This window comes from Prionailurus bengalensis, chromosome E2 (assembly GCF_016509475.1).
Source record: "Prionailurus bengalensis isolate Pbe53 chromosome E2, Fcat_Pben_1.1_paternal_pri, whole genome shotgun sequence".
NCBI lineage: Eukaryota > Metazoa > Chordata > Mammalia > Carnivora > Felidae > Prionailurus > Prionailurus bengalensis.
In genome coordinates, this window is record NC_057352.1 from 9,940,381 (window position 1) to 9,963,387 (window position 23,007).

Here is a 23,007-nt window from a genome sequence, read left to right on the forward strand (position 1 = left end):
TGGTTTTGTTTGCTTGTTTCCACTGAAGCGTAGCCTAGCCTAGCCTGACCCATCAGATGTCCGGCTGAAGGTTCTGGAGAGTTTGGTGTCTTTGAAATCGTCAATGGGCGACACGACGCTAAGCCCAGTGGAGAACTGGGAGCTGCAGATGTGACGCCGGGCAGACCCCCAATATGAGCTGAGCCGGTACAGGGTGGCGGGGGCGGGGGGGGGGGGGGCTAAGATCAGACTCCAGCAAGTTTCAGTTGCCCACTGGCCTCTTTCTGTGATCTGTCTCTCTAGCTGGCTTAGAGCTCAACCACCAAAGAATTGTCTTACTGGGGCCCCTGGGTGGCTCAGTTGGTTAAGCTTCTGACATCGGCTCAGGTCGTGATCTCCTGGTTAGTGAGTTCGAGCCCCGCGTCAGGCTCAGCGTGACAGCAAGGAGCCTGGAGCCTGCTTCCGATTCTGTCTCCCTCTCTCTCTCTGCCCCTTCCCCGCTCACGCATGCTCTCTCTCTCTCTCTCTTCCTCAAAAATAAACTTTTATTTTTTTTTTAAGTTAAAAAAAAAAAAAAGAAATGACCTGCAGAGGTGGGGAGGGCCGCTGTCTCTTGTTGCTACTGTGGATGGCTGTCTGGTGACTTTCGCTGGAAGTCCCAGATATAGATCCGTGGAACACGGGCACAGCCTCATGAGCCATCAGCGTTTGGCGGCCGGCAGGAACCGCATCCTCTCTGTCATCCTGGAATGAATGGCTCGGGCCTGAGAGCTCATCAGCTTGGAACTCGGAGTGGAGGCGAGTGACCTCAACAATTCAGAAGCGTGGAGTCCCCCAGTCTCTAATGGTCTTTGTGTGACCATTGCCCTGGACCCGACCATTCCGCTTCCGGGCATGCGCCCAGAGGTACTGGGGACGGGTGCTCAGACGAAATCTGGCGCGCTCCGTGCAGGGTGGCGCCAGTCACGACACCCAGAAAGTTAGAAACCACCGACCTGTCCAGCAGCTGAGGAAGCGATACACAGGCGGCGCATCCAGGCAGTGGAATATTCCTCAGCCACTAAACAGAGCGAAATGCCGATCCGCGCCACTACAGCGATGCACCTGGAAAACATTACACCACGTGAAGGAGGCGAGACGCAGAAGGCCACGGGGTATCCGATTCCTTTCATACGAACTCCCCAGAACAGGCAATTCCCCAGAAACAGCAAGTCGACTACTGGCTGCTGGGGGCTGGTGGGGGGGGGGTTGCTAAAGGACATGGGTTTTTTTTTTCCCTCTTTGTGCTGACGAAAACGTTCTCAAATCGACTGTGTTTGGGGCAGCCTGGCTGGCTCAGTCAGTGGGAGCGTGCGACTCTTGATCTCGGGGTTGTGAGTTCAAGCCCCACGTTGGGTGTAGAGATTACTAGAAACTAAAATCTTTAAAAAAAAAAAAAAAGTAGTTTAATAAAATTTTAAATATTTATTTTTGAGGTTGGGGAGGGGGGAGAGGGGCAGAGAGAGAGGGGCAGAGGATCCAAAGCAGGCTCCACGCTGTCAGCAGAGAGCCCCACGCAGGGTTCCAACTCACGAACTCTGAGATCATGTCCTGAGCCAAAGTTGGACACTCAACTGACTGAGCCCCCCAGGCGCCCCTAAAGCTATTTAATAAATAGAGTTGACTGTGATGATTGTTGCTTCCATCTGTGAATTATATTATTATATAAAGCCTTCAATTTATACACTTTAAATGGGTGCGTTGTATGGGATGTGAATTATATCTCAATAAAGCTGTTTAAAAGAAGAAAAGTGACCATTTCTGAGGCTGTGATCTTTTGTGTCTCACGCTCTCTCCCTCGTGTCTTCACCCACTGACCAGCCTCTTCCAGAGAGGTTTTGTAGATGTCTCCAACTTCGCAGCCTCAGAGACTGGGACTTTTCCGTCTAGATGCTTCTATGTGGCACCCAGCGGATTTCCTCACCTCACCCGGGGCCACCCGATGGCCTGGCTCAAGTGATCAGAGAGAGGACCAGAGCATGATTAGGCACAGCCCATCTGATCCAACATTTTCCAGAGTTGTCCTAGCCGGGTCGTCCGAGCGCCCGATCTGTTAGCCCCGTAAGGATAAAGAGCTGTTAGAAGAAAAATAGTAACACCTTTCTGTTCGGGGGGGCCCTTTTATAAAGAACCTGGTGGGTTTTACACAAATGCAGTTTTGTTCGTATGTTTTGCTGATCTGAGTCAACCCCCCGGTTGAGTTGAGTCAAGCCCCCGGTGGCTCAGTCGGTTAAGCATCCGACTTCGGCTCAGGTCACCCATCTCGCGGTTCATGGGTTCCAGCCTCGCGTCGGGCTCTGCGCTGACAGCTCGGAGCCTGGAGCCCGTTTCGGATTCTGCGTCTCCCCCTCTCTCTGCCCCTCCCTTGCTCGCGCTCTGTCTCTCCTTCAAAAATAAACATTTTTTTAAGTTAAAAAAAAAAACAAAACAAAAAACCTGTCCTCACCTTGACCTCAGACTCCCGGTTTCTGCTGTTGGAACCAGTCTGGTCTTTTTGACGGCCACCCTAGCAGACTCGTACAAGCCTCTACGAATCTGGGGCCACGGCAGGATGTACTGGGACCAATCTGGGAGCCCGGGTCTCGTTTAAATGAACATCACTGCCGCATGCTGCCTGATCCCTCATCGGCACGACCTCGGAGCCACTATGAAGGGCTTCGTAATCACCAAGGCCCGTTTCCTGGGCCAGAGATGGGGGGGGCGGGGGAGGTGGCACGAGGCTGGGGAGGAGGTTCCAGGGGTAAAATGGACACACGCAAGACACGTTTTGTTAAACTCATCCAGTGTTTACTGAACGGCAAACCGTTACCCACACTGCTGAAAGCTACAACTCACTCATCCAGATCCCTTTCTCCGCCACCCCAAGAAGGAAGCCGGGAGCAGGAGTGACCAGGGGGGGTGCTGGGGGATTCGGGGGCAGGTGGGGAGAGGAGGGAACAAGGCAGGCAGGGTGCAGAGCTACATGCCTGGACACACACACACACACACACACACACACACACACAGGCAAGGACCAGAGGCGTCAGTCTCTGCCCCCACGCAGCGGCCGCAGGGACATCAGGGAAAGACCAGGCGTCCACCACACATTTCAGTCCTTCCTGTCATGAAGCGTCGGCCACGAGGGGCTGGGCCAAGGTCACTGGACTGTGCAGAGAAGAGAGAGGGGAGGGGTCAGATTGCAGGGACAACAAGGCCGGGTGGGGGGAGTGAGGGCCCACGATTAAGGGGTTAAGAGAGAAGCGATGGGGAAAGGGGGCACCCGGCGGGGGGGGGGGGGGCTCGGTCGGTTGAACATCCGACTTGATTTCAGCTCAGGCCATGCTCTCACGGTTCTTGGGTTCGAGCCCCACACCGGGCTCTGCGCTGGCCATCACAGAGCCTGCCTGGGGCTCTCCCTCGCCCTCTCTCGCTCCGCCCCTCCCCTGCGCGTGTGCTCTCGGAGAAACTGAGGCACAAGGACCAGGGGATGCCCGTGACGGAAAAATGGTAACCCTACAGGCAAGGTGGGCCAAGACTTAGTTCTCAGTCGAGTCTCTCGTGAGAGAAATGAGGCTGGGGGCGGGGGGGGGGGGGAGGGAGTGCTAGAGGCGGCCACTAGGAGATGTGACTGAACACCTCTCACGTGCACCCCACGGGGAAACTCGGTTTCCAGAGAAGCCACCGACAGAAACGGGCTTCTGGGACACCCGCGCCCACCCACTCCAGCTACGAGCCCCAGAAAAGACCTCTTCACGGTCACCAACCGGCTGTGCCAGGCCTCAGGCGGGGCCCCAGCTCCTGAGGGTGACCTCTCAGCACTGGGAACGAATGAATGTCCCGCCTGGGGCCTTGGGCCACAGGGACTGGTCTATGCTAACAATGGGATTCATGGTGGGGCCTTGGGCCAGGCGGTAGCAGCTCCTGACTTCTGGAGGGGCCGGGGGCCAAGGTCGACCGCGGCTCCCCTGTCGCAATACTCCTCGGTGACGCGGGACCGCCAGGACCTGCCCCTGCTTCTCCCTTCGCTGCCTTTCGCTATAATGAACCGTACCCGCAGGCGTGACCTCGCTGAGTTCTGTGGGTCTTTCTAGCGACTCGCACGTCCCGAGCGTGGTCTTGGGAGACCCTGGAAGCCGCACCCGCAAGACGCGCAAACGAGAACCACGGCGCCCTCCCTTCTCTTGCGTAAACCCCACTTTCGCTCGCGTTGGACGAGACCACCCGTCGGTGGACGGCCTCTCTGGGACCCAAGGAAACCTCGTGCTGATTTAAGTAACCGCCGGAGCTGCCGACGGTTCGGGAGCAGCAAATGGTTACGTTTCTGCAGGAGAGGTGCTCCGTGTCGGCCTTTTCAGAATTCGAATCCCCACTGCACGAAAGTGTTCAGCTCGTGCAGCTTTAGAATTCCACAGTTCTTGATTTTCTCTTTTTCCCTGGCGGCGGGGGGGGGGGGGGGGGGGGGATGGAGGGGGACACACTGCTCGCTTCAGACCCCCGCACGTCAGGCAGGACGCTAGTACGTTTATACCACACCCGTTCAATCTGTTCTGCCGTGTTCAAGTTCACACTGCAATGTGACCTCCCTCTGCTCCAGTAAGGGACGTTAAGGAAACGGAACTTGCAGGGCTCAGTTAAGCGTCCGACTCTGGGTTTCAGCTCAGCTCATGATCTCACGGTTTGTGAGTTTGAGCCCCGCGTCGGGCGGGCTCTGTGCTGACGGCTCAGAGCCTGGGAGCCTGCTTCGGATTCTGTCTCCCTCTCTCTCTCTGCCCCTCCCCTGCTCATGCTCTGTCTCTCTCAAAAATAAATAAACGTTAAAAAAAATTTGTTTTAATACATAAATAAATTTCAAAAAAAAAAAAAAAAGGAAAAGAAACAGAACTTGAGTTTAAAGCACCTGAGAACCAGTTTTCTGGAGCAAAGCACCCTGGGGACAGGAACTTGGGTTTACAGGACACTGGGATGGAAGTTAGTTCCAGAACACCGGAGGAAAGACTGACTCTTGAGATTAGGGAACGGTACCAAGTCCTTCCAGACTGTCGAGCGTCAGGAGCTTGGTTCTGGTCTGCCCAGTTCTAGAACAGGCCGGATTTGGGGCTCATCTGGAACACGCTGGCCGGGAAATGGGAAACCAGGCTCGGGAGGTGCTGAAAAGCAGCTCCGTGATCCAGAGCACAAGATAGAAACCGCTACTCGTTCTGGAATACATTGGGTTGGAAACCGGGCCTTGGGTTCCAAACTAGCTGTCAATTCCAGGAACGGGGAGTCAATCACAGTGTCCAGTGGCTGGGCCCCCCTCACCTCTGCCTTCAGGGCCCATTAGCCCTGAGCCAAGGCGGCTTTGATGGCGGCCACCAGCTTCAGAAACTTGCTCTCTGTGTCCACGTAACCATCGCCTCTCTGGGGGTGTGAAGAAGAGGGAAAGAGTAAGCTAGGACCGGGATCCCAACTCTCAGCCAGGCTGAACACAAGGTAGGACGGACGGACGGACGGACGGACATACCTTCTTGGAGTGAACCAACTTCCCCCCTACCATCACTTCAAAGAAGCCGGTGGCCTGGGGAGTCCCCCTCGCCGCACTGGGAAGAGAGAGATGTTGGGGGGGCTGAGATGCCCTCTTGGGGACACCTGCGCCCCCCAGGAAATGGGAGAATATGGGTGAAGAGTAGGGCCGACCCGAACCACCCGGCGGCCACTCAGGGCTGAGGGGACACACAAGGAGACCGTCTTTGATTCTCTCCCCCATCCCCCAGACTCACGATGTCCAGACATCCGGGGAACTCATCTTCTAACTTCTTCTTCAGCTGAAGATACTGAAAAGGGCGGGGGAGGTCACATCGGGGGTCAACAGGGGCCGTGCCGCCTGCCGTCCCCCCTCATCTCCCAGGGACACGTCTGGGGGCTGGCCACTCTGCTTACCTTGGACTTGTAGCCTCAAGCACCACTGGTGGGAGGTCCGAGAGAGTGGGTCCCAGGGGAGAGGGGGAAACGGTGGGGATCCGGGGGCGGAGGAGGGAAGAGGCAGGCAGCGGGGAGGCAAGAGGGGAACCGGGAAGGGGGCCCAGGAAGACATCAAGAGGGACAAACGACAAAACCAAAGAGGAGACAGAGAGGAGAGAAAAGACACACAGAATGTTGAACGCCGCACAGGCACAGGGGTTGGGGACACCCACACACAAGGAAAACCGACAGAGGAGAGACAAAAGACACGGGGCACAGAAAAGGGGGGTGACAAAGAGAGACCACAAGTACGAGACACAGGCAGGAGGGAGGGAAACAGAGAACCGCGTTAGGGTAAGAACCGCGGAATCACCACCCCCACCCACAGCCAGTGCGAAGGTCTAGGGGATGAACCTTTACTCCTGGATCCCCAAGGTCCTACCAGTCCTGAGGACGGGTTCCAAACGCTTGCCCAACCCCCACGACATGCTATTTCTGGACTGGAGTCTGCAACACGCGCCTCCTGGGGGCCTCAAAATGTCACCCCACCCTCTGCTTTGCTGAGGCTGCAGGAACATTTCCACCGCTGAGACCGATCTGAGTCTTTCAAAACCAGCGACTGCCCCCTGGCCATTTCAGACTCGGGCTTCTGACCTGACCCCACCCTCTCCCACAACCTATAACCAAAACGGAGCTAAAATTCTCCTCCTTTCTGGGAGAAGACACGCACTGAACAGGCATTTATTAAGCGCCTATGTGCAGGCGTGTCTATGCAAGCCCGCACAGCACTAGATGCCAGCCCGGGGGCGGGCGGGGGGTGGGGGTGGGGGTGCATAACGCAGTCAACAAGACAGAAAATCCCCGGTCCACTCGGGACTTTTTCCCTGCAGGGGGGAAGCTGGATCCAACATGTTTAGCACCCAATACCGGCACTCCATCCGCGGCTAACTACTGAGATCACTCTCTCCCCTCTGCAGGTGGAGAAACCGAAAAGATGGAGGGTTCCTAACGACGGACATCCACAGTATTCATGCCTTTCAAACCCACGCTGGAACATTCTCGAACCTTCCGGACTCTCGCGGTCCCCACCCCAGGGCGGTTGACGGCGTTGGGGGAGGGCCAACCTTAGCGATGACGGAGGCCCCTCTCCCATTACAAAGCTGACCCCCCCCCGCGCCCCCCCCCCGGGGTCCCCGGATGTCTAAAATGACCACCCGCGTGTCCCAGTTCCACCTTCGAGAACCTGAGCTGTCCTGAATGCCACGCCCTGGGGGAGGGGGGGGGTCAACGCCCTTCCTTCTCGCCCTTCCGCTCACGCCCACCCCACCCGCAGAGAACCCCTTTTCTCGGGAAAGGATCCCCGTAGGTCCAGCCCCCAGGACTGTCGGGTGGAGGATGGGGTCCGATAGGGGGTCGCGGAGGCGGCCTCTGGCCGTCGTGCTTACCAATAAACGACTCGGATGGCGAGGGCCATGGCTGGAGACCGCAGCATGGGCGGGGCGCGGACAGGCGACCCACCTGCGGCGTGCACCGGCGAACTCCGCTACACCCGGATGGTCGCACAAAGGTTGTTGCTTGGCGTTACACGGCGCGAACCAACGCGGGAGAAAGGAGGGGGGAGGCGGGAAGGGTGGGGGGAGGCGGGCCCCACGGCGGGGGCCCAGGGACCCTGCCGCCCGTCACCCTGAGCCCCCACGCGGGCTCTTCCCCTCCCCCACTGGGGCCAGGATGCATCCGGACAGGAGTCGTCCCGGGGGAAGCCCCTACGCGTCCCCTCGCGGTCCCCCCCGTCCGGGACGGAATGGTATGGCCCGTGGGGCGGGGCTCTGGACCAGACGTTCCGCGAACTAAACGGAATTGCTAATAAGGGTGATGGTTTTTCCAGCGCCGGCCGGGAGGGGGCGGCTCTGGGGCCCCTTTTCTCCCCCGGAAGAGGGTAGGAGGGCGGGGTCCGAAAGCATTGGGGTGTGCGGGGTCGGACCCCCGAAGCCCAGGTTTCCAGGGAGCGCTGGAGGGTCCCCGCGTTCTTATTCAGGCCTGGCGGCTGGACCCGGGCGCCGCCTGGTCGCCGTGGCGGTCGCCGGCGCTCTCCAGCCAGCCGTCTTCAAGGCAAGGGAGTTCATGAAAGTGCCGGACGCCAGCAGTTAGTTAAAGGGATTAGAGCGTGGGAGCCTTTCCCTGAGCCTCAGTTTTCTCCGTCTGGAAGATGGGCGTAATCGCCTTCGAGGACTACTTACCCATTTAACCAATACGTACCCGCGTACCTGCCTGCCATCAGCGATGCAATAAAATAGACAAAATCAATCCCTTCCCTAGTGGGAGTGATTTAGCCTGGGGACAGTTGGGGGGAGGATGGGGGTTGATGTGCGCACGTTCAGTGCGTTCCTACAGGTGGAGAGCCTTGAGTGTCTGACGCGTGGAGCTAGCTAGCTCGAGAAAGATAAACGCTGCCCTAGACCTTCCCGCCCCAGCTTCTGCCTCCGCCTCCAGGTCCTTGGTCCTCACCTGCTATAACCCTGCCCCGAGGCAGGTGCCAGTTCGACTCTAACGGTTGGCTGTGTGACTTCTGATCCCCGTTGTCTCAGAAGGATATAATGAGCCAACACAGGGCTGGGTGCAGTCGATGTCCCGTATACAGAGGTCTCTCTCGGTGGCTTCCAGAGCCCTCAGAACAAAAACCCAAATCTTGGCACGATCTGTCCCTGCCCGGTCTCAGTGCCCTAGCCACACGGAACCACTGCAATCCCCCCTTGGACCGCACCCCCCCCTCCGGCCTCTGGGCCTTTGCACATGCTGTTTCTGCCCTCTTCCCCTGCGCGATTCCTGCTCATCCTCCGAGAAATCGGCGCCCACGTATTGTCGCCAGCTAGACCCCAAGACCTGACCTTGACTGCCCCCCTGCTCGTACTCCTCTGCCTTTGTCCCCCCCCCCCCCACTTTTTTCCTTAACCTCCTTTCCAGTTTCTCTCTTCACTCAGGCAAGTGAAAAGCAAAACCTAGCCACTGCCCAGACCACCCAGACCGGCTTGAGCGTAACCCCCTGACCCCACGCGTCCCCGGGCAGGCGGATGATGGAGCGATCTCTCCAACCGCGTACAACTACCTTTACCTCATTTTAATACTAACCCCGCCCCCCAGCCCTAGCCTCATTTACATAACACCCCAGGCGAGCGTCGGGCTGTTGCCTTCAGGCGCTCGCAGGACCTCCTCCCTGCCTCTACATCCGGGAGGGGGCGTCCCTGTGTAAATATTCATCCCACCGGGAGTCACGTTCGGAAGCTGTTTTCCGAGATCTCCTTCTTGGCGGCAGATAAACGCTTCCTTGGGCGACGGCTCAACCTGGTGCAGTTTCTGCCTCGCCCAGGGGCGAAGGGACGCAGGTTCACTGACAGTGTGGTAGGGGAAACCGCGTGCTTCCGTGGAAAACTGTGTGCACCCGGTGCGGTGGGAGTTCCAAGTTCCCAGTTCTATAAGGACACAGGTCACGCTGGATACCCTCCTCCAGTATGACATCATCTTACCTACTGACATCTACCGGTGAACCTGTTTCCAAAGAAGGTCACATACGGACGTCCTGGGGGGTTAGCACTTCGACAGACGTGAATTCGGGGCAGGACGTACGTAATCCCACACAGACCGAATCCTTCCGGATGATGGGCTCTGTTTTAATACCCTGCAGATTGTGGGTAATGCACACGAACTCTCTGCAGGCATGCGCATGAGTTCTTTTTTTTTTTAATGCTTATTTCTTTATTTTTAAGAGAGAGTGAGCGCATGAGCAGGGGAGAGACAGAGAGAGAGTGGGAGACACAGAATCTGAAACAGGCTCCAGGCAAAGAGAGAAGGGGACAGAGGATCTTTTTTTTTTTAAATTTTTTTTTCAACGTTTATTTATTTTTGGGACAGAGAGAGACAGAGCATGAACGGGGGAGGGGCAGAGAGAGAGGGAGACACAGAATCGGAAGCAGGCTCCAGGCTCTGAGCCATCAGCCCAGAGCCCGACGCGGGGCTCAAACTCACGGACCGCGAGATCGTGACCTGGCTGAAGTCGGACGCTCAACCGACTGCGCCACCCAGGCGCCCCGGGGACAGAGGATCTTAAGCAGGTTCTGCACTGACAGCAGAGAGCCCGACGCGGGGCCCGAACTCAAAACCCACGAGATCATGACCGGAACCGGAGTCGGATGCTTAACCGCTGAGCCACCCGGCCGGCCCCTAAGGGGATTTAATCTGACCTACGATTTCTTTCTTGCCTTTGTTCCCCCATCACTATGGAGGCGAGAGTGATGTTGGCGCTCCAGGAAACTGAGTCAATAGGTTTTTCTGGAGATTGGACTGTTGACAAGGTTGCCTTTTTCTTGTCATTTGCTAAGATATCCTAAACTGATGGAGACTCACGTCGGGCACGACCTGATCTCTTGGCGGGTACAGTATTTGTTTTTCTTTGTTCTGGGGCAGCCAGGAGCGCCTGGGGAATGTCCCCCCCTTGGGGGGGGAGGGGCGGGGGTTGCTAGATTGTTCTTCGCCCTCTGCACCCGCAGCGCCTCCCCAAACGTTTTGCTTCCCTTTGAACACGCGCTTCAATGTTCCTGATCTGTCAACAACGTGTCTGTTCTTTGGTCCTGCTCCGAACAGGTTGTGACACCTCACGCGTGCGGACTCCCCAGTCTCCAATCGCACGTTCACTTTTGGATTCTGTGTGAGTCCTGATTTTCCCTTTTTTTGTTTTTTTTTCTCCAAAACCTATCTTGTAACAGGACCGCCCTCAAGGAAGCCCCCCCTGAGCCCCTTAGCCTGGGTCACGGTCCCCTCGGGGCTCCCCCAGCCGTGTCCTGACTACTCTGTCAGTCACAGGTATGGTTCTCTGTCCCCCGCTCCCCCCCACCCCCCAACTGGCTTTCCCAGCACACCCAGCAAGTGGCCCGGCTGGGCACCCGCGCAGAAGCTCCCCAGAGTGTTTTGTTGGCCAGCCTTTGGGTGGAGAACTTGCCAGAAGCCTCGAGAGAAGAGGAACACCACCCCCCACCCCCCACTTCTGCCCTTGAGAACAAAGGGGTCTTTGTTATCCAGCAGTGGGGAGGCTGGTGGAATTAGTAATGATCCCTGGGCTGGGATTCTCTCTCTCTCTCTCTCTCCCTCCCTCCCTCCCTCACACACATACATAGACCGATGGTAACTCATAAGCTGACCCCGTCGCCCCCCCCCCCCCGCACCCAGCTACACCATGGCTGCCTCCTGGGGCTCACAATGTGACTGGGGAGACGGACAAAGGAAATGCCAGAAACAAATACGTATTCCCCGAGGGCGTAGCGAGTGCCGGGAAGAAAAATAAAGGCAGGAAAGGGTGGCAGGTAGTGCCGGGGCCGAGAATTTTGTAAACAGATCAAGGAAGGCAGCTATGTAATTGGTAAGGGCAGCCAGGGGCGCCCGGGGGGCTCAGCCCGTTGAGCATCCGACCCTTGATTTCACCCTTGATTTCACGATCTGATGGGTTTCCAAGTTCGAGCCCCACGTGGGGCTCTGGGCTGACAGCCTGGAACTTGCTTCCCTGTGATGATCCCATTTTCCAGATGGGCAGACTGAAGGCACTCCCCTGAGGTCACGCAAAGCACAGAGCAGGGGTTGTGACCCCGGCTGTCGGGCTGTGGAGCCTGCACTCTGAGCCACCTTCCTGTGGGCCACACGGGCGGGCGAGGTAGGGGGGGTGATGTCAGGGAGCCTGAAAGCTCCAACGCCTGGGTGCAGGGTGCAGGGTAATCAGCGTCAGGACCACCTCCGTCCATCTGTCTGTCACTCTGCATGAGGTCAGGGCCTCCCTGGGGCTGCGGCTCCTCTTGTCCCCCTCCCCCACCACCTATCCACGTAGGACCACTGAGCCCTGCACAGACTGAGCCCATCTGGGGAGGACCCCGCTTCGGCCAGTCATAGGTCCAGCATGTGTGGAAGCTTTCTTTTTTTTGTTTTAATTTTTTTTAATGTTTATGTATTTTTGAGGAAGAGAGAGAGAGAGAGAGAGACCAACAGAGTGCAGGTGGGGGAGGGGCAGAGAGAGAGGGAGACAGAATCCGAAGCAGGCCCTGAGCTGTCAGCACAGAGCCTGATGCGGGGCTTGAACCCACGCACCGTGAGATCACGACCTGAGCCAAAGTCAGACGCCTAACCGACTGAGTAACTTTCTGTTGGGTCGCTCATTTAAATTGTTAAGTTGTAAGTGTTCTTTATATATTGTAGCTACGAGTTCCTTTGTTGGAGATATTGCAAGCACTTTCCCAGTCTGTGGCGTGCCTTCTCATTTTTGCAAGTTTTTTTTTTTTTATATTTATTTATTTTTGAAAGAGGGGGGAGAGGGACAGAGAGAGAGAGAGAGAGGGAGACCGATGCGGGGCTCGAACTCACAAACGGTGAGATCACGCCCTAAGCTGAAGTCGGACGCTTGACCGCTTGACCGTCGGAGCCACCAAGGCGCCCCTTTGCAAGTGTCTTTTGACACTTAATTATTAAATTAAGCAAAAGCTTAAATTCTAATATTAAATATTAAAAGCAAAAGCTTTTGGGGCGCCTGGGTGGCGCAGTCGGTTAAGCGTCCGACTTCAGCCAGGTCACGATCTCGCGGTCCGTGAGTTTGAGCCCCGAGTCAGGCTCTGGGCTGATGGCTCAGAGCCTGGAGCCTGTTTCCCATTCTGTGTCTCCCTCTCTCTCTGCCCCTCCCCCGTTCATGCTCTGTCTCTCTCTGTCCCCAAAATAAATAAACGTTGAAAAAAAAAAAATAAAAAAATAATAAAAGCAAAAGCTTTTAATTTCGATCAGGGCTTGCTTAATTTTGCTTTCATATTTTTTCTTGCGTTTTCTCTTTGTCCTTTTTCGCGTCCTATGTAAGGTATCTGTGTCAAACCTCAGGCCATGTTTCCTTCCAGACGTTTTTGTGGTTTTAGCTGCTGGTTTAGATCTCATGTTTTCCGTTCCTTATCTGGCTTCTTATCTTGTTCAAATCAATCACTGCCCGTCTCTGAGCCGGGGCGTCAGGGGGGAGGAGAGAACCCGGGGCGCTATCCTTAGAAAGCAAACCCCCCCCCCCCCCTTGCGAATTTGGCCCTTCCTTGCGTCTGGAGAAATTGGCTGATAGACGCTTCCCTCTACTGATATAAAACTTCCCTAAATGATAAGGAGGCTCACTGCGCCACGGTTTTGGCTTTTTGAATGAAACAATATCTTTCGCGCTGACACCCGCTGTGCTTTTGGAGTTCACGCCAGGCAGATGGCCTGCTTGGGATTCTCTCGCTGCCTCTCTCTCTGACCCTCCCCCTGCTCGCACTCTCTCTCTCTCTGAAAATAAATACATAAGCTTAAAAGAAAAATAAATCAACTACGTACTGACTCCCGTGGGGCCTTCCGGAGAGTCTTGGAACACAGGGGTGGTTTGGGGTCCCCAACACAACCGGTACCCCTGATGGAGAGGAAAGACTGTGGAAGAAAAAGCAAAACACAGAGCACCCCACGTTGTTTGACTGTGTTTGCCCTTGAGGGGCCCGACTGGAATCACTTTACAAAATAAAAATTCTGCTGCACTGGGTAGGGAGAGGATGGGCAGATTTTCACAGATTTGGGGGCTCATGCAAATTCCAAATGCATATTTCCAGCCCCTGAATTCCAGATTTTTACATCCAACTGCCTACTTGCCACCTACAATCGGGTGTCTAACTGGCGTCTCAGACCAGAGCTCTGGATACCCCTCCCCACCTCTGCCCCCCGCCCCCCCCCCCCCCCCCCCCGCCCATCTGGAAATTGGAAGTTCCAGACCAGGCATAAACCTTGACTTTCTCCTTTTCCTTGTACGTCAGCCACTTTTGGTGGATTTCCTTTCAAAACGTATCCTGGAGGCACCTGCCCCTCCCCACCTCCACCTGCTAGCCCTGGGGGAGCCAACATCACCTCCCGCTGGGGCGCCCCGGGGCCTGCCCCACCTCCGTCCCCTGCCGCCTGTTCCCATCAATGCCACCAGGGGGCGCCAGCCCCTCTTCTGCTCAGAACCCTCCAGGGCTCCCGGATTAGTCTAAGCAGAGTCCTCACTGGGGACCCCTAGGGCCCACATGTTCTGGCCCCCTCCCTTATCTCCGATCTTACCCCTCCTCACAGAGTTTTTTTTTTTTTTTAAACTAAGGGATAATACACATAACAGAAATTAATCATTTTAAATCTTTTTTTTTGTTTTAATGTTTATTAGAGAGTGAGCAGGGGAGGGGGTGGGGGAGAGAGAGAATCCTAAGCAGGCTCCACACTGCCAGCACGGAGCCAGACGAGGGGTTCGAACCCACAAACTGTGAGATCATGACCTGGGCCCAAACCAAGAGTCGGACACTGAACTGACCGAGCCGCTAGGCGCCCCTAAAATTAATCATTTTAGAGTGCGCACGTCAGTGGCATTTAGTGCGTTCACAGAGCTTTTTCCGAATTTTGAAAATGACCCTTAAGCCATCATTTCTTCTAGGAAATTAATGGCGACGAGGGACAGGAGTCGTGCATGTGTGTGCGCGCGTGCACATTTTTGCGTAAATAGATCTTACCGTGTGTGAGCTTTTGTGTCTGACTTAGCATAACGTTTTCAAGGTTCCTCTCAGAGATTTTGCATGGGCTGTTCCTCCGCCTGAACACTTTTCCTTCAGACAGTCACAGGGCTCTCTCCTCACTTCCTTCAGATCTTTGCTCAACTGTCGCTCCGTCCCTGACGCTACCGAAAATGGTAACCCCTCCCCAGCCTTCTGTGTCCCCGCTTCCCCCTGGCACCTATGCCCTTGGCATCTTACGTATCTTACTCACGCATTGTGGATGCTGTCAGGCTGTCTCTCCCCTGGAAAGTGCACTCTCTGGTTTTCTGTCGTGTCCTCCTCCCTGGTACGTGCCCAGCATGTGAAGCGGTGAGTGGCTTATGGTGGGCACCCAGGATATACTTGTCAGATAAAGGCAGCCTTAAGCAAGTATATTTAGGGGCAGGCCTGGGTGGCTCAGTCGGTTGAGCGCCCAACTTCGGTTCAGGTCATGATCTCGCGGTTTGTGGGTTCGAGCCCCGCATCGGGCTCTGTGCTAATGGCTCAGAGCCCGGAGCCTGCTTCAGATTCTGTGTCTCCCTCTCTCTCTGCCCCTCTCCCACTCACGCTCTGTCTCTCTCTCTCTCAAAAATAAATAAACATTAAAAAAAAAAAGAGTGTATTTAAGGGGCGCCTGGGTAGCTCAGTTGGTTAAGCATCGACCTCGGCTCGGGTCCTGATCTCAAAGTTCACGGATACGACCCCCACATCAGGTTCCGTGCTGACAGTGCAAAGCGACCGAAGTCATTCGAAGTCATTCGTTAGCACCACGAGGAATCCTTATCTTCCTCTCCCTGCGAGAATTCTTCCCTCTTTCGAGGCAAGTACCAGGCGCTCAGAGTTCAGGCAAGTTCCGGGGGGGGAGGGTCGTGTTCTTTCCTGGCGGATTTTGGCTGATGCGAAGCATAGTTGCATCCTTAAAGGGGAAGGGCGTATTTCAGATTTTAAAGGTTTTAAAGGAAGGCTTGTAGGCTCTTCTTCCACTGGGGAGCGATTTGCCCAAAGTCCCACGGAGTTCTCTTCGGTCCTCTTGTGTTTACACGGGGCATGCGGTGCCAATGACACTGGTACATTGGGCAGGAGGAGGGAACCCAGTGTGACTTATCCTGGCAGATATGGAGCCCGAAGGAGCGAGGACAAGTGTTCAGCTGGGGGCCACGCCAAGGAGTACCTGTGTCTGTACCTGCAGAAGCCTAGGAACATCCGGGGTGCTGGTGATATAGGTATTGACTCAGATGTCACCTCCTCAGGGAGGTGTTCCCTGACCATCCTTTTTTTTTTTTCCCCAAAGAAAAATAGTGAAGTGCACCTTTTTTACAAATTTGCTTTTTTTCCCACAGTAAAGTGGGCAAATCTTTTTTTTTTTAATTAAAAAATTTTTAATGTTTATTTTTGAGAGAAAGGGTGAGAGCAGGGGAGGGGCAGAGAGAGAGGGAGACAGAGAATCCCACACAGGCTCCGCATTCGCGGTGCAGAACCCAACGCGGGGCTCAGGCCCATGAACCATGAGATCATGACCTGAGCCGAAACCAAGAGTTGGACACTTAACTGATCGAGCCGCCCAGGTGCCCCCACAAAAAAATTTTTTAAAGTAAGCTCTACGCCCGGCATGGGGCTTGAACTCACGACCCCCAGAGATCAAGCGTAGCACGCTCTCCCGGCTGAGCCAGCTGGGGCGCCTGGAGTGCGCAAATCTTAACCGTACAGCTTGGCGATTTTTTTCACGCACGTAAGGCCGTTGAACCACCTCCCAGATCAAGATACAGATCGTTTCCTTTTCCAAGAAGGTCTCTCATGCACGTTCCCTGTCAGTTTCCCTACGAGGATCACCAATGACCTACACCACCACACTGGTTTGGCCTGTTCTAGAACTTCGTGGAAATGGGAGTCCCACAGCATGCTCTCTGTCTCTGTGGATGCATGGATAAGCCATCAGTGGGTGGATACGTGGATGGGTGGATGGATTAATAGATGATAGATAGATAGATAGATAGATAGCCAGACAGACAAAGATCCACTGATGGATGAGGGGGTGAACTGATGCCCGGCCACCCCTAGGGGTTTGAGGTGAGGTCTCAGCCTGACAATGGGGGAGGGCACAGGACAGGGGAACGGGGTGGGGTGGTCAGGTGGGAGGCTTGGTACCTCTGGCCCACAGAAGGTGACAAGGGCCGGTAGGGCACCTGTCTCCCAACCTTCTGGCCTCGCCCTCACCGCGACCTACACACGTCCCTCACGGGCAGGGATCCATGTCTGTCCTATCCTCCCGCTGGCCCTCACCCTTGAAGCCCCGCCCCCCGGCCGCCCCCTCCAGGTCTGCGACCCCGGCTCACCCCCCCACTCCCCCACCCCACCAGGGCAAGGTCCTGGTCCAGGCCCAAGTCGGGGGTTTATAACCAGTGTGGACAGATTAGTCAAGTCTCGTCGACTGCCCGGGACCTTTCTTCAAGCCTCAAACGGCAGCCTGCAGGCCCGCAGACCCCCCAGAAGACCCCCCTGGGCGGACCTAGAGAGACTTCTCGAATCTGCTCCTGCCCATTCAGAATGCAGCAGCTTCCTCTCACCCGGGTCTAGCTTTTATCCCACTTGCTGCAGTGTGGCCCTTGCAGGGGTCCCGAGTAGGGGTGACGGGGGATTAGGGTCGCGCGGAAACCTCCCGGAACGGCTTGTTCCGGGCGCGGGCTCTAGGCGCCCCCTGGCGGCCACTGCCTCTCCCGCATCTCCACTCGCTTCCCCTTGAACTTGGGAGACCTGCATTTTGACCCTCAGAACCAGACAGAGAAGGACGTTCGTGTTCACGCAGGACCACGGGCGGCGCCACGAGACCGCTCCGGGCACGGTCACCAGGGGCGTCCCCGCCCTGGATCCCCGGGGCAGTTCTCGGCAATGCAGCCCGGCCAGCCCTCCTCCCTCCGGGGGTACTTCCAGCCTTGTGGGGGTGGGGGCGGGGGCAGGAGTGGCTCATTTGCCCTCCTGGCCGCTTCCGCCGCCGAGTCCCTTTGCTGCCCCCCCTTCCCCTCCCTCTTCCCTCTCGCTCCTCGTCTACATTCAACTCCTAGAACCGACTCCCACTGCCTCAAAGGTCACCCGTACCCACAAGCTGACCAGCCCCCTGTGCTCCAACCCGTGTCCAGCCACTTCAGCCACCTCGCCATTCACAAGCCTGATGGGAAGCTCGGGCTTCACGGGGCCAAAGTCCAACCCAAATTTCTCTGCCCCAAACCCAGGCTCTCCCATCTCCATTGATCTTTTTCCTCGTGCCTCCTGCGTTCACTCATTCCGTCTTCACGCATTCCGTCTCCCTCTCCACCTGCGCAACGGCCGGGGAGAGGTTAGAGCTGTACCTTTTGGAGTGTGTGTTCCCTCCTGTCCCATCAGTACAGGGCACCTCCCTCCACGCAAATGCTCTGCCAAGAACATCCCTGGCGCTATCCCCGACCTCCCTCTGGCCTTCGTACCGACACGCAGCCTCTGAGACCATCGGTGCATTCTACCTCTCAAAAGCCCTATCAAAGACCCGGCGAGCCCCCACCTCCATTGAGTCCGCACTGGTCCAGGAGCATCATCTCCTGCCTGGACTACTGCGGTTTGCCTTGTCGGTGGGTTCCCTGCTTCATGTCTGGCCCCCAACAACAATCTGTTCCCTGCCCACAGTCCGCGCGACTCTCTCCTCACGTGGTCCCTATGGCCCTGCATGATCCGGTCCCAGGTTGCAGCATGGGCCTCACCTCCCACGCTCTCTCCTTGACTCACTTAGTTGCAGGCAGCCAGGTCTCCCTTGCCCTTCCAGGCATTCTCCACCCCAGGACCTTTGCACTAGCTGCTCTCGCCACCTGGAAAATTTCCCCTGTGATATCTGCATGGCTGCCTCCTTTGTTTTATTCCGGTCTCTGCTCAAATACCAGCTGCAGGAGAGGACCAGTATTTTGGCTTAATACCGAGCCTGAACGAGGCTGGGGACAAACGGAAGGGCCGTTTCAAAGGGACAGTGGACAGGGCTTGGGTTGGAATCTCAGATCTGGACAAGTCTGGGCTAGCCACTCCCCTTCTCTGTGCTTCAGAGTCCTCAGCTGTAAAACAAAAACAAAGCGGGGAGGGTCACAGTATCTGGACACAAGCACTTGGGACAGAAATGGCTTTGTACAGATGAAACAGGCATTAATTTTTAAAATGGCATTACTACCATTAAAAGAGAATACATCATGTTGCCAGGCTTCTGCCCCGGGGGGAATCATGTAAGTGGGCTTCCAGACTTTGGCTCACGGGACTTTTGATCAGTCAACATTCCTCCTCACCCCCTCAGCCCCCATGAACATACACAAAAGGTAAGGCACAGGGGGGTGGAGGAATCTTCAGCTGTCTGTCTGTCTGTGCTCCTGCCTCATTCATGGAGGGCTGGGCTCTCCAAGGGGAATGGAGGAAATCCTGGCTGGGCCCGGACTCTCTCAGCAAGTCTGTGAGTCTGCGTGGCCTTGGGTAAACGTCTTACCCTCTTTGGGCCCCCATCTCTGTTACGGGCAAATGAACACGGTAAAAATGTCAACTTTTCACAGTGGTTTACTTTCCTTAGAAAGCTCTTTAGTATTTTAAAAATGATTTTCCTGAGTATAAGAGCAACGCACGCTTGTGGGGGGCAGGGATCAGAGCTGGGATCAGGTATTTACACCGCGGGGGGCTGGAGCCGCGGATCTGGGCCGCGTGCTCCGGAGTGACACCCAGGACGACAGCACAGAACCCTCCGAGGCCGCTGCCAGGACCGCTGGGTTCGAGGACGCCCAGTCCTGGCCGTGACCCCGGGGGTCTCCTCTGCCGCCCACGGGTCTGGAGGGAGTCCACCGGCGGATGCCTGCTCTCTCCAGAAGGTGGCTGCGGGGGTGGCCGGGAGACCAGTCGCTGCCTCCAGCCTCTGCTGCCAGGGGTGCAGAGGTTGGTCGGGCCCACCCGGTGTCCCCTGCCGTGAGGAGCCCGGGAGGACCCGGAGAAGGTACAGAAAAGCGATGTAGGGAAGGAGGGAAGAATCCACCGTGGTTCACCTTCAGGGGCACAATCTCCACGCGCCTTTCTCTGTGCATGTGTCTCCAGACGTCTTCAAACTGGTCAAGGTGCTACTGTGCCCTTGGCCCATTTGACAGTTCTGAGTCGGATCATCAGTATTTCCCCAGCTCATTAAAAATTTGTCCAAAAGGTGCCTTTTAAAGATGGCGGTGAAACCTCCCAAGTGTAGACACACTGCTTGTAAAAACCCGTTTCCTACTGTTCTGTATTTGGATGATTTCTGCGTCCCTTCTTAATCAAGTAGAGCCAACAGCACACAGCTTCCTATATATGGAGGATTCTTTGTCCGCATCTGAATTCCTTTTTCGCTTTTGCTTTTAAGTAGGCTTCACATCCAGGGCGGAGCCCAGGGCAGGGCCTGAGCTCCCAACCCTAGGATCAAAACCGGAGCCAAGATCCAGAGTGGACGCTTAACCAATCGAGGAAACCGCTCTGGGGCCTCACGAATTCCTATTTTTAAAAAGGCTTTCTCCACGAGAGAAGATTCGGGGAGGCTGGAAAAAGGGAGTAGCAAGGAGAGAGCACCCCCCGGAATCCCCGCGCCCGCGGGACCGGGCGCTGGGGCGGGGACGGCGGCAGATCCCGTTTGCGTCTTTGCACAAAGCGTCTGACGTGAACACGTCCCGGTCGTTACTCGTGCGCCCGACCCCTCGGGTAGCGGCCGCGGAGGCTTCCTCCCGGAGCGGCCGGGCCTGCCCACGTCCATTACCGCATTTCCGTCCATTCTGCACAGCACTCGGGCCGACCCGCCTCGGCATCGGGCCTCCCCCCAGACTTCCGGCCTTTGCTTAGGGCACGTTCCCAGGAGTGCGATCGGGGGTCAGAAGGGAAAGAGCATCCGCGAGGGGTCCCTGGCACAGACTGCAAGGTTCCACTTAAAAAAAAAAACCCATCTTCGTTGTTTTCCTAACATTGTTAGAACAGCAAACGCTCACAGAACGTTCTCCGCTAAGGACGGTCACGGGCAGTCTCACCCGATCCTTGTCGAAAGGCACCGTGAGGTACCGTGATGTCCATACTGCAGATGGGGACCGCGAGACACAGAGAGGTGGTGTAACCTTCACAAGGCTGCACAGCTAGCACGTAACACAGCTGGCTTTGAAATCAGGATGCCGGCTCCCACATCCGGGCTCTTAACACCTGCAGGCTGCAGCCAGAGACCGGCCCGTCCCTTCCAAGAGCCAAGTGCCCGATCTGCTGTATAGACGGGGATTGCTTATTCAGCCAGGACCCAACGGATAGGTAGTTCTCCCATTTCTGCGTGCAGGACAGTCAGAGGCAGAACTGGATTTTGCGGTGCCTGAAGCTTGTACGATTTGCGGGACCTGCTTCAGGAAAAGTAACGCAGATTGAAAAGCAGGTGTGGGGCCGTGGAAGGAACCAGCGCGAATAGTCCTGACGCTTGGGCTCCATTACCATCACCCTGACGTGCACGTCCGGCCCCCCCAAATTATGCATTTCCGACCGTAAAGTGGAGAGTTTCCCGTGTACCCCACCACCTAGATCACACGTCGCTGTACTTGTTTCAAGAGGCCTCCGGGCCCCTGTCCGTTTCTCCTGCCCTATTGTTCCTCGCATTTCAAAGGAAGCTGCACACATCAGCCTGGTGCTGGCAGATCCGCTTTTGCCCTTTGGGCGTAAAACTCGGATGTGAAACGTAATTTACGTGCAGAAAACCACCCACACGGGCCTGTGCCGCAGACCCGTGTTCTGCACACATGGGAACAGACGCCATTTCCCTAGGAGACGGACCGGCGCGGGCTTCCGGAGGGCTCTGAGGTCCAGGCTGCACCGGGCGTCCTCGGGGAGCCGGCCAGCCCCACCCCCAGGTACCCATGTACTTGGCGGATGCGCTGATGGCCATCTCTGGGCATGAAGAGTTTCCTCCCCTCTTCCAGAAGGTTCCTTGACGCTTACTCCCCGAAGGGACTTACTGGGTCAGAGGCTGCGGCTTAGGGCTCTTTTCAGAGTGGCTTCCAACCCGTCCCCCGGCTCCCCCTCACACATATGCACAAAGAGCCATTTTACTGTCTGTACAACGTCCCTTTTTACTTTTAAGATGGGAGAGGGGGCGGGGCAGGAGCAGATCCTTAAAGCTGTGATGTTTGACCGGATATGGGAGGGAGTGGGGAGGGGGACCCTGCCATTACTCTCTCCCTTCACCCATTTCTTTTATAAACTGCTTGCTCTATTTTTATAAACCTCTCATCCCAGAGAAACCTTTCCAAAAGCCACAAGAAAAGAGAGGGAAAGGCTAACAGAACACCACAAACACTGAATGCCTCTGACAAATGACACCTTACACGAAGCAAAAAGCCAAGAGCCTGGGAGAAATGTTTGCAACAGGCGTGACAGACTTTAGGATCCATAACAAGTAAAAAGCTACTGCAAGTAAACAAGAAAAATGACGAACAGTCTAAGAGGAAACTGGTAAAAAGCTTTGAACCAGCATTGAAGAAAGTGCCAATGATGGGAAGACACACATATATATATTCGACCTCTCTGGTAACCAGGTAGAATTTAACGAAAGACGTGAGATCAGACAGCAAGGCTGCAAGCGAGCAAGTGGGTCCCTACGTTGCTGCAGGGTACAAATCAGCACACGCTACGAGGAGAACAATTTGGCCGAACCTATCAAATGACCTTTTGCACAGATTTTCCCTAGATTTTACCAGAACTAAGTATGGTATGATCGTATCCGTGACCCAGCAAGGCCAAAACAATTCTATTTTCAGGGGCTCCTGGGTGGTTTGGTTGGCTAAGTGTCCGACTTCGGCTCAGGTCGTGATCTCACAGTTCACGGGTTCGAGCCCCGCGTCGGGCTCTGTGCTGACAGCTCGGAGCCTGGAGCCTGCTTCGGATTCTGTGTCCTGCTCTCTCTGCCCCTTCCCCACTCATGCTCTCTCAAAAATGAATAAATGTTAAAAATATTCTCTTTTTGTGCATACACGGATATAATTTTATAGAATCACACGTGGAACTTAATGGAGTCATTCACACTGACCTGCAGTGACAGCTACTTGGCAGGGAAAGGCATGGGTCTGAATGGAGAGCAAAGGTCAAGGGCAATAGTCACGGTGTTCTGGTGTCCTTATGCGCTGTATCTATGACTCACAGCAAGAAAACGGTTCTTTATTACTTGTACAAAAAAAACGGTTTAAAAAAATTCTTTTCAGGGGCGCTGGAGTGGCTCAGTCGGTTAAGCGTCCAACTCCTGATCTTGGCTCAGGTCATGATCTCACGGTTCGTGAGTTCGATCCCTGCATCGGGCTCTGTGCGCACAGCATGGAATCTGCTTGGGATTCTGTGTCTCCTGCTTTCTATGCCCCTCCTGTGCTCACGTGTTCTCTCAAAATAAACACTTAAAAAAAAAATTCTTTCTAAAAGTTTGGGGAGAGGGAATTAGTCCTTCTCACGTGCTTGTTTCCGCCCC

The 23,007-nt window shown here is 55.6% G+C and overlaps 1 protein-coding gene and 1 long non-coding RNA gene across 2 annotated transcripts; one reads left to right on the forward strand and one right to left on the reverse strand.

Moving 5' to 3' along the window:
* Window positions 1-2,783: 2,783 nt before the first annotated feature.
* Window positions 2,784-7,519, reverse strand: SELENOW (selenoprotein W). The gene is given in 7 exon segments (XM_043600437.1): window positions 2,784-3,162; window positions 5,299-5,397; window positions 5,501-5,566; window positions 5,568-5,576; window positions 5,757-5,810; window positions 5,917-5,941; window positions 7,383-7,519. Coding segments are annotated over 6 exon segments (282 nt in total). The 5' UTR covers window positions 7,430-7,519; the 3' UTR covers window positions 2,784-3,162; window positions 5,299-5,316.
* On the forward strand, window positions 5,299-5,942 carry LOC122494906. The gene is made up of 2 exons (XR_006300296.1): window positions 5,299-5,423; window positions 5,885-5,942. It is a non-coding gene; the product is annotated as an uncharacterized LOC122494906 (long non-coding RNA).
* Window positions 7,520-23,007: the final 15,488 nt, after the last annotated feature.